This window comes from Hyperolius riggenbachi, chromosome 5 (genome assembly GCF_040937935.1).
Source record: "Hyperolius riggenbachi isolate aHypRig1 chromosome 5, aHypRig1.pri, whole genome shotgun sequence".
In the NCBI taxonomy this organism is placed as follows: Eukaryota; Metazoa; Chordata; class Amphibia; order Anura; family Hyperoliidae; genus Hyperolius; species Hyperolius riggenbachi.
In genome coordinates, this window is record NC_090650.1 from 133,650,224 (window position 1) to 133,663,750 (window position 13,527).

Here is a 13,527-nt window from a genome sequence, read left to right on the forward strand (position 1 = left end):
AGCAGTCTATTACATAGAAATGGTAAGATTGGATGAAAAAGATTGTATCGTTAGTGGCCACCTTTAGGATGCCACTGCTCTATGTTCCATGGCAGTTTATATTTTTGCAGGGAAGACTTGCACTAATTTGCTGCTTACTTCTATTTGCGCTATACACTCTGCTGTGCTATTACTTCCATCTTCCAAATAACTATAGCATTCTACGCAGCCTTATCTTCTGCCCCATTGCACCCACCAGATAACTGCATCTTTAAATGCTGCATCCTTTGTTTTCCCTTTCCTTCCACCTTGCAGATGGCCATATATTTCCTCTACCACTCCACTATTCCCTTCCTTCTACTCTCCAGATCAAAACATCCTTTCATAGTGTTCTTGTGTTCATCATTTTAAATCCTTCCACCCTCCATAGGACAACTTATTTATTTTGAGTATTTGTATAGCGCTGTCATATTACGCTGCGCTGTACAGAGTATATTGTCACTAACTGTCCCTCAGAGGGGCTCACAATCGAATCCCTACCACAGTCATATGTCTATGTATGTATCATGTAGTGTATGTATCATAGTCTAGGGCCAATTTTTAGGGGGAAGCCAATTAACTTATCTGTATGTTTTTGGGATGTGGAAGAAAATCTGAGTGCCTGGAGGAAACCGACACAGGGAGAACATTCAATCCTTGCAGACGTTGACCTAGCTGGGATTCGAACCAGGGAACCCAGTGCTGCAAGGCAAAAGCGCTAACCAATATGCCACAGTGCTGCCCAACTTCCTTCCATGCTAGTCTATTGCGATCATCTTCCTTCTAGCCCCCAGATACATCCTTTCATGCTGGTTATTCTGCTGTCCGCTTCCTTCCACCCTCATCACTACATCTTTTCCTGTTGTTACTCTGTTGTTCCCGTCCTTCCATTTTCCAGGTATTAACAGCCTTTCATGCGGCTTCCTCAACTATCCCCTTCCTTCCACTCTCTCCCCACAGCTTCCTCTGCTGTCCCTTTCCTTCCAACCTTTAGATAGCCACATGCTCCCAAACTGCTCCTTCTTATTACCACCATCCAGATGAGGCCAAACTTCAATGCTGTTCCCTATGCAATTAATCCACTGTTCTCTTCTTCTTTGTTCCCTCCAGCTCCATCCTTCCACGCCTCTCCCCTTCATTCCAGTTTCCAGATAGCCATATCTTTCCATGCTGTTCCTCTGTTGTCCCCTTCTTTCCATTCACCATGTATCTACACAGCCTTTCATGCTGCTTCCTCAGCTATCCCCTTCCTTCCACTCTCCACACAGCTTCCTCTGCTGTCCCCGTCCTTCCACCCTATTCACTACATCCTTCCATGCTGTCCCTCTGTTGTCCCCTTCCTTTCATTTTCCAGGTGGTATCTACAGCTTTTCATGCTGCTTCCTCTGCTGTCCCCTTCCTTCCAACCTATTCACTACATCCCTCCTTGCATTCTCTAGGTGGTATCTACAGCTTTTCATGCTACTTCCTCCTTCCACACAGCTTCCTCTGCTGTCCCCTTCCTTCCACCCTATTCACTACATCCCTCCATGCTGTCCCTGTTGTCTCCTTCCTTGCATTCTCTAGGTGGTATCTATCTACAGATTTTCATGCATCTTCCTCAGCTATCACCTTCCTTCCACTCTCCCTACTGTGTCTTTCCTTCCAACATCTAGATAGCAACATCCTTCCAAGCTGCTTCCCTTCATTCCAACCTCCAGATAGCCATATCCTTTATTATTATTATCCTTTCATGCTGTTCCTTGGTTGTCCCCTGCCTTCCATTTACCAGCCTTTCATGCTACTTCCTCAGCTATCCCCTTCCTTCTACTCTGCTTCCTCTGCTGTCTCTTTACTTTCAATCTCTAGATAGCTACCTCCTACCAAGCTGCTCCCCCTACTGCCCCTTATTCCAGCCTCCAGATAGCTACAACACTCACTGTCTGTTGCCCACTTTATTCCATGCTGCTTCCAGTTCCACCTCTATATACACGAAGCTCTCAGTCCTTTCCTGTACCTCTCTGTCACAAGCCAACCATTGGCGCAGATTTATCACAACAGAGACTGTATGAGAGCCGCCCCGCTATTGGATGCCTCTGCACCTAGTGCTGACTGGTTGTTAGCGGAGCTGGGGGCCGGGACAAGCGCAGCTAGGGAAGTGTATGGCAGCGTTGCTTCCGGTAGAGACAAGACTCAGGCAGTGCTCGGAGACAGCGGAGAGGAGACACCGGCTCAGGTACGTGTGGCGGCAGCACGCACGGCTTCTTTGCTCGCCATATGTCAGGCTTCTGATCTGATGTGTGCTGCTGTATCTCAGGTGTCACAGCAACAAGTCCCCGCTTCCTGGATGCGGTGCGGGGCTCTGCGCTGGGGGCCGCCCCTCATCACTGCCAGCTGAAGGGGCTATGACAACTAAGGGTGCAGAGTGTAAGGGGCCCTACACCTAACGATTTTCACGCCGATATACAGCAGTATCGATCACTGTGATCGAATATGCTGTGAAATTGTCGCGCACACGCTGACAGAACGATTGATTTCCGTCCAAAATCAATAGTTACCGTCAATGTGTCCGTGCTGAAGATTTTTCTCGATCGCCTGCGGGTCGGGAGTGCGTCGATAGCAGCGTTCGAATGCCCGACGACCGATGCAATACAGCGGCAATGCATTACCTGCTCCGGCCGGCGTGAGTCCTCCCGGTCACCGCTGTCTCTTCTCCGCTGGGTTCCGCGTTCCGATCTGGCTGGCTTCACTTCCTGTCCCGGCATCGACGCCCTCTACTGTTTAAACTTCCCCGGACAGAAAGAAGTGAAGCCAGCCAGACCGGAACGCCAAACCCAGCGGAGAAGAAGACATCGGTGACCGGGAGGACTCGCGCCGGCCAGATCAGGTAATGTATGCGGGGGGAGGGGGCAGCAGCAGCGCCACCACAGATTGTGATCGGTTTCATGCTGAAATCGATTCACAATCTGCAGTAAAGGTAGCCATACGATCCCTCTCTGCAAATCGAGCGGTGTATGGCTACCTTAAAGAGAAACTCCGACCAAGAATTTAACTTTATCCCAATCAGTAGCTGATACCCTCTTTTACATGACAAATCTATTGCATTTCACAAACAGACCATCAGGGGGCGCTGTATGACTGATATTGTGGTGAAACCCCTCCTACAAGAAGCTCTGGGACCGCGGTACTCTGGGCAAACTGCCACAATGTAACAAGGTTCACAGACAGGAAATAGCTGTTTACAGCTGTCTGTAACAGCCAGAACAGCTAGGAGCAGCTACATAACCTGCCCACAGTAACAATGTCACCATGTAATACATGTCAGAATGTGAATCTGGGAGAGGAAAGATTTTACAATGAGCAAACACTGACTAAATCATTTATACATAATAATTGTAAAAATGAAGCACTTTTTTATTACATTATTTTCACTGGAGTTCCTCTTTAAGGTGGATCTGAGATAAACTTTTACTCATTGCATAATTGTGTTCCTTTCATATAGTTTATAGGGCATTCCTCAAGCCAAATATTTTTTTTGTTTGTTTTGTTTTAATACTCTAATTTCCTATAAACTGAACAAGCCTCGCCCACAGCTTTTCAGAAAGCTTTGGCACTGTAGCAAGGGCTTATGGGAGATCAGTCTGGGCAGGAGGAGGTTACTAGCCTGAGATTTCAGAGGCAGAGGGGAGGAGGAGAGCAGAGTGAATTTGTCACAGGCAGAGAGCTGGAGATGTTATCAGCTTTGCCCATGTGTAATGTTTACAGACCACATGGCTGCTGTCATTGTATCACAGGAAGAAATAATCCATATTCTGTTGAAGCTGTTTGCAGCTAGATTTGCTGTGTAAACTATCTAAACTTTAGATAAGATATATAGACAAGTTACTTGTTATAGTTAGTTTTTCATCTCGGATCCACTTTAACCAATTTTGGTTCCTGGACGTAGAAACTACGTCCAGGAACCATGCGCGCTACCGCGAGTCACTCGAAGCGTGTGTTACGCTTAGAGTGACGTCATGTAAACAAACTCATGGCCGCCATCTTGTGGCCAAAAAGTAAAACTACAACTAAAATTAAAAAAAAAGTTAAACATAACACACAATTACATTATAAAACTATACTTTACATCCCACCCTTCCAAAAATACCCAAATAAAATGTTTAATATAAAAAAAAAACCATTACAATAAAAAAAAAAAACATGTAAATATTTACCTAAGGGTCTAAACTTTTTAAATATCAATGTAAAGATGAAATATTTCTATATTTTTTTTTTTATTTTAAACTTGTTAATAGTGATGGATGCAAAACGGAAAAAATGCACCTTTATTTCCAAATAAAATATTGTTGCCATACATTGTGATAGGGACATAATTTTAACGGTGTAATAACCAGGACATATGGGCAAATACAAAACGTGAGTTTTAATTATGGAGGCATGTATTATTTTAAAACTATAATGGCTGAAAACTGAGAAATAATGATTTTTTTCCGGTTTTTTCTTATTCTTCCTGTTAAAATGCATTTACAGTAAAGTGGCTCTTAGCAAAATGTACCCCCCAAAGAAAGCCTAATTGGTGGCGGAAAAAACAAGATATAGATCAGTTCATTGTGATAAGTAGTGATAAAGTTATAGGCTAATGAATGGGAGGTGTACATTTCTCAAGTGAAAACGACGGAACCTGAATGGGTTAAGATAATTCTTTTCTCTGCACAACTGTTCTAATGACTGCTCAGCCACTGATAAGAAATCATACAAAGTTTTTTGTACAGTCACTATTTCAGTGTGCAGCAGGGTTGGTACTTTTCCGTTAGCCGGGCGCATCCACTAGGTGGCAGCAGAGTTACATCACATCTTTCCCTACTATCCATGGTGGCCTGGAGGGGGAATAGTAATTAATGCCATGGATAGTAGGGAAAGATAGCGATCGCTGAGGTGGCGTTAATTGCTATTCCCCCTCCAGGCCGCCATGGATAGTAGGGAAAGATGTAACTCTGCTGGCACCTAGCGGATGCGCCCGGCTAACGGAAAAGTACCGCAGGGTCTTGTGTGCAGCACCCTGCCCCCTGTCTTTCCTCCTTCTCCCCAAGTCCTGTGTACTGTAGTGATAATGGAGGGTCTGCTGAGCCAGTTCTGCTGTAATAGGAAGCTGGGACAGGGAGCACACTCATCTGTCAGTTTCCTCTGTGCGTTTTTTTTCTGTATGTGTGAAAACGTGCATGTTTTATCACATGTAGTTGATAGAGAAAATGCGTGCAATGCTTCACTGCTGTCAGTTTTTATCTGCATAGGGAAACCGCATTCAAGTGTGCACTAGCCACACAAGATTTCTTGCCTGGAGTGACAGGCTAGAAACGGCCCTGCTTCAGCCTTGCTGCTGCAGGGTCTGGTAGACTGTTTGATCTGCTAGTGCCTCCCTAAAATGTGGTACACACATCCAATTTTGATTGGCCAATTTTTCCACTTCCTTGTAGTATGAGAGCTTGCCTACACAATCTGTTAATAGCAGGGCTGTGGAGTCGGTACAAAAATCTTCCGACTCAGACTCCTCAGTTTCTGAAACCACGACTCCGACTACCCAAAATTGCTCAGACTCCGACTCCTCAACTCCGACTCCTTAGTCTAATACTTAACAGGGCTGTGGATTTTGTACAAAAATCATGCGACTCCGACTCCCGACTCCTCAGTTTTTGAAACCACGACTCCAACTCCGACTCCTGGTGCCCTAAATTTCCCAGACTCCAACTCCGACTCCACATCCCTGGTTAATAGTATTTAAAGTCTGTTAGCCCTCATACTACAAGGCGATGGTAAAATTGGTCAGTGACTGGCCAATCAAAATTGGATGTGTATGCACCATAACTCAGCATGTGTTTACTGATTGATGGCAGCATTATGGGAGCAACGTCTGGCTCATGTGACTTAATTCTTGCAGATACCTTCTGTTTTAGGAAGGTAAAATAGTACTTGGTGATGTGACATAAGAATTAATTGTTTTGTATTGTGTGTCGAGTTGTGTACACCAGCTAGATTCTCGTTGCCCAAAGCTATTAACTAGCAAAATCTAATGTAGGCATGGGTGTCCTCCGATGATGATGTTCTTCACTTCGGCATTCATGGGTTGGTTTTTTTTAAGTATTTTTGACTTACCACTATTGTCTTTTCATTGTGGTTACCGCACAATCTGGATTCCTCAGAGAGACCTCAACTCCAGGCCATCAGGCTCGATTGATAAGCCTTCCCTTGACGCCGTGTATGCCCAGCATTACAGCTGATACAAATCCTGCAATAAATCTCCAGTTTCTACTTCCTACTTTCATGGAAGCAGACATATTGGTAATATCCTGTGTATACAAATTAGCAGTAAACGTCACATATGCACTGCAGTAAGCTACGTTACTAAGCAGCCTCACTCCACACCACTGTGTGCATATGGCCTTTTGACTCTTCCATTTGCCAGTTTCTGTAGTAACACTGTGATGAAAAGATTATGCTCTATACCCACTTAAAACAAAACATGGAATATTTGCCTATATTCCATGCACTATATAGAGCCAAACAGTAAGCACTGAATTGTTGTCAAGAAAATTGGAGTATTTATTGTACAAAAAAACTGTTATCCCACCACTAATAGCAGACCACACCCTGCTTGCTGTAATCTCTTATGGAATTGCTATTGCTTTGAGGGAAGGAGATTGCGTCCACTCATTGTATATTGAAACATCTGCTCTTGTCACACCTATTGTTGGGATTTGCAGGAGGTCCTGCACATTATTGCTCTGCTTGTGGAGATTTCTGATCCCTGCTGTGACGGGGGAGGGTGCATTGGACACCTCCTTACATAAAGAGCCTAAAATGTTTCTCTGGGAGAAAATTCAGTTAGGGCTCTTTAACACTAATGCTGGGTACACACGTTGCGACTTCCCACTCGATCCGTGGGATCGATCGATTATTTCCGACATTTGCGACCGGGTTTCGATTGATACAGCAGTCGATTTTGCATACTTAACATGCAAAATCGATGGCTGTATCGATCGAAACCCGATCAAACGTGTCAGAAATAATTGATCCCGTGGATCGAGCGGGAAATCGCAACGTGTGTACCCAACATAAATGCTTATTTCTATAAGGGCCTGTTTCTACTACACGCGGATTCTGGATGCAGAAAACTGACTCCAGTGAATGCTGATGGGCCTGTTTTCACTAAACATGATTTTTCTGATGCAGATTTCAGGGCTGTGGAGGTGGAGCCGGAGCAATTTTTGAGTACCTGGAGTCGGAGTCAGGAAAAAACGCACAGACTCCGACTCCTAATGAATTTAAACTGTAATTCAAATAGAAAATATAATACAATGTTCTATTTCTCAGATAATCGTACACACACACACACACACACACACACACACACACACACACACACACACACACACACACACACACACACACACACACACACGCGCTTAACCCACAAAAATGAAATAAACCAATCAAAAAGAGTTACTTGTGCTGCTTCAATAAAGCAGTCCCCGTATTTTTAAAGTCATATATACATAACTGATTGTGACTGTAGATATGTTGTGTCCACAGGAAGCTTTTATATATACTAAATAACATCTATGCTGTAAGAATAAAGCCTGATGTGTAGCTGTGTCAATAATAGAGATGGTCAATGAGATGGAAATAATTCTTGATGCTGATTTATGCACTCCTTTTGCTCATGAAATAAAATAATTTGATATGTTGTTAAAATTTGGTTTGGTGACTACGAATTAAAGGGTAACTGAGACGGATGAGAAGAAAAGTTTTATAAATACCTGGGGCTTCCTCCAGCCCCCTTCAGGCAATCAGTCCCTCCCTAGCTGTCCTCTTCCACCACCTGGATCTTCAGCTATGAGTCCTGGTAATACAGCCAGTCAGTGCAGTCTGGCCGCGTGTCGCTTCCACAACCAGGAGCGATCTGCATCTGCGCAATAGTGCTAATCAGGTGTAGTATGTTCCTGACAGTGGAGTGTGTGCATGCACTACATGCCTGACAGGCTCAAGTACCTGCACCCATAACAGAAGATCCAGGAGGACAGCGAGGGACTGAATAGCCTGAAGAGGGCTGGTGGAAGCCCCAGGTATGTATAAAACTTTCATCTCTCAGGTTTACTTTGTTACACAGTAGTCCTATACTCTACATATGCACTCTCCACAGAGCTGCATGGAATCCACTGAGAATGTTGTGCACATTGAACACAGAGGTGTAGATTGTACATGAAGATTGTGTAATGGAGGAAGAATCCCCTCATTCTCCTGCAGAGTACCTGCACATCACTCTTACATGTACATAGTGTTACATTGCCTAGGGCCTGATAGATGTTCTTTGTTCCTGTCTGTACCTTCTACGAGTACTCTTACCAAGGACTAGTTTTAGGCCTCGTTCACATCTATGCAGTGCAGATGGCCGTGCGATCGGAACGCAACGTGTACGATCGCACGCCATCTGCGCTGCTACCAGCTGCACTGCTGATCCCATCCATTGACAGTGAATGGGTCAGCTCTGCGCCTGCGGGCAGAATGCATGCAGCAGTACGCAAGCGCATAATAGCGCATTTGATGTGAGTGGCAGAAGGGCTGTCTATACCCTTCTGCCGTTTTTGCATGTTACCACGTCATAAGCGCTTCCAAATTTGCAAGGAAGCGTGTATGATGTGATCGAGGCCTAAGTCTATAACTAAAAGTATTAGAGGCAGAAGATCAGCTGGATAGCCAGGTAACTGGTATTGTTTATGCTTACCTGAGGAAAAATGTATGCGTGCTCTAACACCAAGTTTTAACCCTAGCAAGTCTGGCTCTGCAAATCTGGCTCAATTGGCTATTCATGAGGCAATGCTCATGCAAATATGCATTTGCTTTCGCACGCCAAACTATGCAGGATCAAAAAAACGAATACCGAAAAGCAGTCGCCCTGTGGGAATTAGTTCATGCCACATTAGCACTATCCAGGAGCGCCACGGGGAGGCTTCCCAATGCCCCATACAACCGGGGGACTGCGGGGTCCCAGGCACTCTGGGAACCACAGAAGCACCCCGAAGGGGGATGCTGGGTGGCGCAGGCGACACCCCCCCCCCCCTAAGCGTGGCCAGCGCAGAGGGGAGCCGTCCGCTCCAACCTCCCAATATTAAAAACAGGCACTTACCTTAACGTCCATTGCGTTCTGCTACATGCGCATTAACTTGGCACCACATGAGAAAGCAGTGAAGCATGGGTCACCCCAAGCTTTAGAGCTCAGGGCTGAGGGAACCACAGAAGCACCCCGGAGGGGGAGGCTGAGTGGCGCAGGCGACCCCCCCCAAGTGTGGCCAACTGGTATTGTTTAACAGGGAATAAATATGGCAGCCTCCATATCCCTCTCAGTTCAGTTGTCTTTTGAAATTCCTAAGCGTTGGCAGGTAAGAGATGCACATACTTTCAATCAACAAGATTGTAATATGCAAATTAGAGGAGTCGGAGGAATTCTAACCTGAGGAGTCGGAGGATTTTTGTACCGACTCCACAGCCCTGGCAGATTTCCCATAGGCATTCATTGGAGTCAATTTTTCTGCATCCAGAATCCGCGTGTAGTGGAAACAGGCCCTTACAGCGCTTCGCATCACTTCCAGTCGTGGGGGGTGGGGCTTGAGAACCCATTCCTTACTGAATGGGATCGCGGGCTGAAGCACCCTGTAATGCAGCAAACCATGCGCGGCTATTCTGCGCTGAATCGACGTGCATTAATGAAAACTGCAGACAGTGCAATCTATGCACTGTCTGCTGTCCCTGCTATTGCGGTTCCATATAGAAACGAGTCCTCAGTCATTTGCTCTCAGTTATAACTGAAAGAAAACTGATTTTCAGAGTAATGCCCATGTTTTCCTATGGCACAGTTTCCACTATACGCATTTTAACTGAAAGCTTTTTTACAATGCATTGCTATAGAAAAATGCATACTTACGCGTACCAACACATTAAGTGTAAAAGAGTCCTTAGGCTAAGTTCATACTTTCTGCATTGCAAAAAGCCTGTACTACAACCTGAGCATAATACATGCTATAATGCAGTGCACATTCTGCATGTTAAAAGGCACACGTTGTTTTCATAGCATGAGCAAGTAAGCTTTTTCATACAATATCCAGGAATGCCCTGTAAAAAGTGCATTAGGATGACATGATCCACCACAACGCATAGATGTGAACATGCCCATAAATTTGTATGGCCAATGGGTTCACATGCATAAGGCGATATGCATAGTGAAATGCACACGTGGAGTGCGTACACACATCCAATTTTCAATTGTGTGACGATTGGCCAATCTTGCCACTTCCATATAGTATACGAGCCAACAGATTTTAAATACTATGAACAGAATAAGTAGCACTCTTACTACCTGAAAGTAGTAAAACAGTTAAAGAGAACCTGTACTGAGTAAAAATATTTAAAATAAACACGAGGTAACTTCAAATGAACATTACATAGTTACCTTGCCATCAGTTCCTCTCAGAAGCTCACCATTTTCTTCTGACAATAATCCCTTCCAGTTCTGACAATATTTTGTCAGATCTGAACTATATCAGTTGCTGTCAGTTATAGCTGAGAGGAAAACTGCTGTACCAGGTAATGTCCATGTTTCCCTATGGCTCAAGTGGGCAATGTTACAGTTTAACTGTGTGCTGACCAGAAAGTTGTTATAGGTAATGGCCATTTTCAAAATGGAGGACGGAAAATTCCCTTGATCACAGTGAACAAACAGGACGTGGGACAGGAGAAAGACACTGAGGAGTAGACTACATGGAAGGTAAGTATGACTTGTGTATGCTTATTTTGACTTTTAATGTTCAGTTCAGGTTTTCTTTAAGATTGTCATATGTTTTTGTATAGATGCCAATATTTTGTTGAATCAATCATTTCACCACTTAGGCCCGGTTCACATCTGCGTTTCGTGCCAAACTGATCCGATGAACGGGTCCGGTGTCCGCTTCACCGGATCCGGATGGCTCAGTCCGTGGCCCGTTCATATAATGAAAACTGATCTGATCAATGATTGATCAGATCCGTTTTCACTCAGCAAATTCTTACCTAATCTTCTGCAGCAGCCGGCGGTAGAGGCTTCCTCCTCTTCAGCTGTGATTACACAGTGCGTCATGTGACCAGTCACATGACGCGGAAGAAGACTGAAGCCTCTACCGCCGGCTGCTGCGGAAGATTTGTTATGTATTAACCCTCCCTCGCCCACCTGCCCGGCTGCTGCACCCTCCCCTCACCCTCCCGTCGCTAGATTTGCGTCGTCGCATGCCCCCATCCCCCTTGGAATGGTCCGTTTCTTCACTAGTGTGAAGAAACGTTCCGTTTCCCATTGCCCCCAATGCTGCTGCATTTTTGTCCGGATCTGTTCCGCTAGGCAGAACGGTACGCAAAATTAGGGCCTGCGGCATTTTTGGGATCCGGGGGCTGGAACATATCCGTACCAATGGACGCATGTGAATGGATCCTCAGGTTAACATTGGATCCATTCACATCCGTTCCGTTTGTACAGTATACATTCCGGTTACGTTCCGTAAAAAAACCGCAAATGTGAACCAGGCCTTAATGATCTTGTGGTAAAAACACCCCCACCCCTCCAGGACCAAAAGACGTGATCAATCTGATGACTCACTGAAGAGGAGGCCAGCAACACCCATGCCAATTTGAAATGCAATCAGGAATCACACTTTCTCCAGGGCTTTTCAGTTTCCTCCTCGACCACTGCCGCGTCCCAGACTTACTGAGCAGGTGCAATATGGCCATGCTCTTACACAGCGAGAAGTCTGGCCATGATAACGTATCTGACAAGTTCTTGTTGGATATGTTCCCCTAGTCCGTGTGCTGCAACGGTGGTATTCAGGAGGACAAGGAAAGCCTCTTGACCGCTTGAGGATTTAGAGGCTTCCAATTTTTTTTTATTTATTTATTTATTTATTTTTTTTTGCAATATGTTTGCCTTGGGGACACTTTAAGGGCAAGGAAACCCTAAAAGTGTGTACATAACTTTGCACTGGTCATACACCATCAATAATACACTCATTTTAGCATTTACTTAGAAGAGAAATTCTACCACCAAATACAGTAAAGTTTGGCTAAAGGTTGCCATTACCATACATTTGTTTTAAATATCTGTTCAATTTAAGAATTGCAATCAATTTTTCTGACTGTAACAGTTCTAAAATATGACCAATGTACCACACACCTATGTTTAATTTTTCCCCAATTATGATAAAAAATGATTGGAAGCTCCGAGAAAAGTGCTAGGGAGTGTATATTAATGAATTGACAATCTAAGACACACCATACAATCCTATAGAAAAATTTAAGAAACATTTCCAGCATTCCGGATTGATTAAAAAACAAAACAAAAAACAACTTGAAATCCAATCGGATTTTCAGTCAAATGCTGTAAAATTAGATCATTTTTTTATTAGTTCAACTTAACCAAAATTATACTTAAAATCTATTCTTTCAGATGGACAGTGTTTAGCTGCCATCAGTTGTTCTGTAGCTGGTAGATCATGATCTTCCTTTCCTGTTTATTACACTCTCCATTTTAGTAATCAAGTAGTCAACATTAAAGAGAAAATTGAAAAATTGCTGCTAACATTCAGAATCTACCATGTAGCATTAACATCAAAGACTTGAAAGTGGAGGAGTTGCTACTAATATTATTTTATAAATTGCCAACATATTCTGTGGCACTTTGCAGAGTAAGAAACAATCATGGGGTATATAATAATACAGACAATGGCATACACAAAATATCAACATTGGTACAGAATAAAGAATTGGTAGACAGAATGTAACATGGTGATCAAAATGTATAGCAAATTCCAAAACACGAAAGTGTGAGAGAGCCCTGCTCTTGTAACCTACAGGAAATTTTAAGAGGCAAATAGTCCACTGGGCTAAAGCTTTCACGTGTTATATTTTCCACAGTTGTTTTAGGCAAAAATCTGGAATGTGTGCTAATTTTTGTTTTGGTTTTTTTTTCACACAATTGTCCATTTACAGATATATTTCTCCCACCCAGCATGGGTATGTGTAAAAATACACGCCAAAACACATTATACTACTTCTCCGGAGTACAGCGATACCACATGTGACACTTTTTTGCACCACTAAGGGGTTCAGGGCACTTTGCGAGCGGCGATCGCAGGGTTAACAACCGCCGGCGCTTCTAAACGGCCGGCGGGTTGACGTCGCGGGTGGGCGGAGCCTAATGTCAGCGGATGCGCGCGATCCCCGGCAATTCAGTCCCCCAGGAGCCGCAGCCGATCGGTGTTAGGCGGTCCTAGGGGTGCCACTTTGTCGCCGCCCATCGGTAGTGGGCGGTCGGCAAGTGGTTAAAGGACAACTGAAGTGCAAGGGATAAAGGAGGCTGCCATATTTATTTCCTTTTAAGCAATACTAGTTGCCTGGCAGCCCTGCTGATCCTTTGCCTCTAATACTTTTAATCATAGTCCCTGAACAAGCATGCAGCAG

At 44.3% G+C, this 13,527-nt stretch overlaps 1 protein-coding gene across 1 annotated transcript in view; it reads left to right on the plus strand.

The window, feature by feature from the left end:
• Positions 1-2,127: 2,127 nt before the first annotated feature.
• Positions 2,128-13,527, plus strand: part of PIK3R4 (phosphoinositide-3-kinase regulatory subunit 4) — a 69,044-nt gene continuing 57,644 nt past the window's right edge. The window contains exon 1 of the mRNA XM_068236273.1: positions 2,128-2,233. Coding sequence (XP_068092374.1) covers positions 2,160-2,233 — 74 coding nt within the window. The 5' untranslated portion in view covers positions 2,128-2,159. The remainder of the gene's footprint in view (positions 2,234-13,527) is intronic.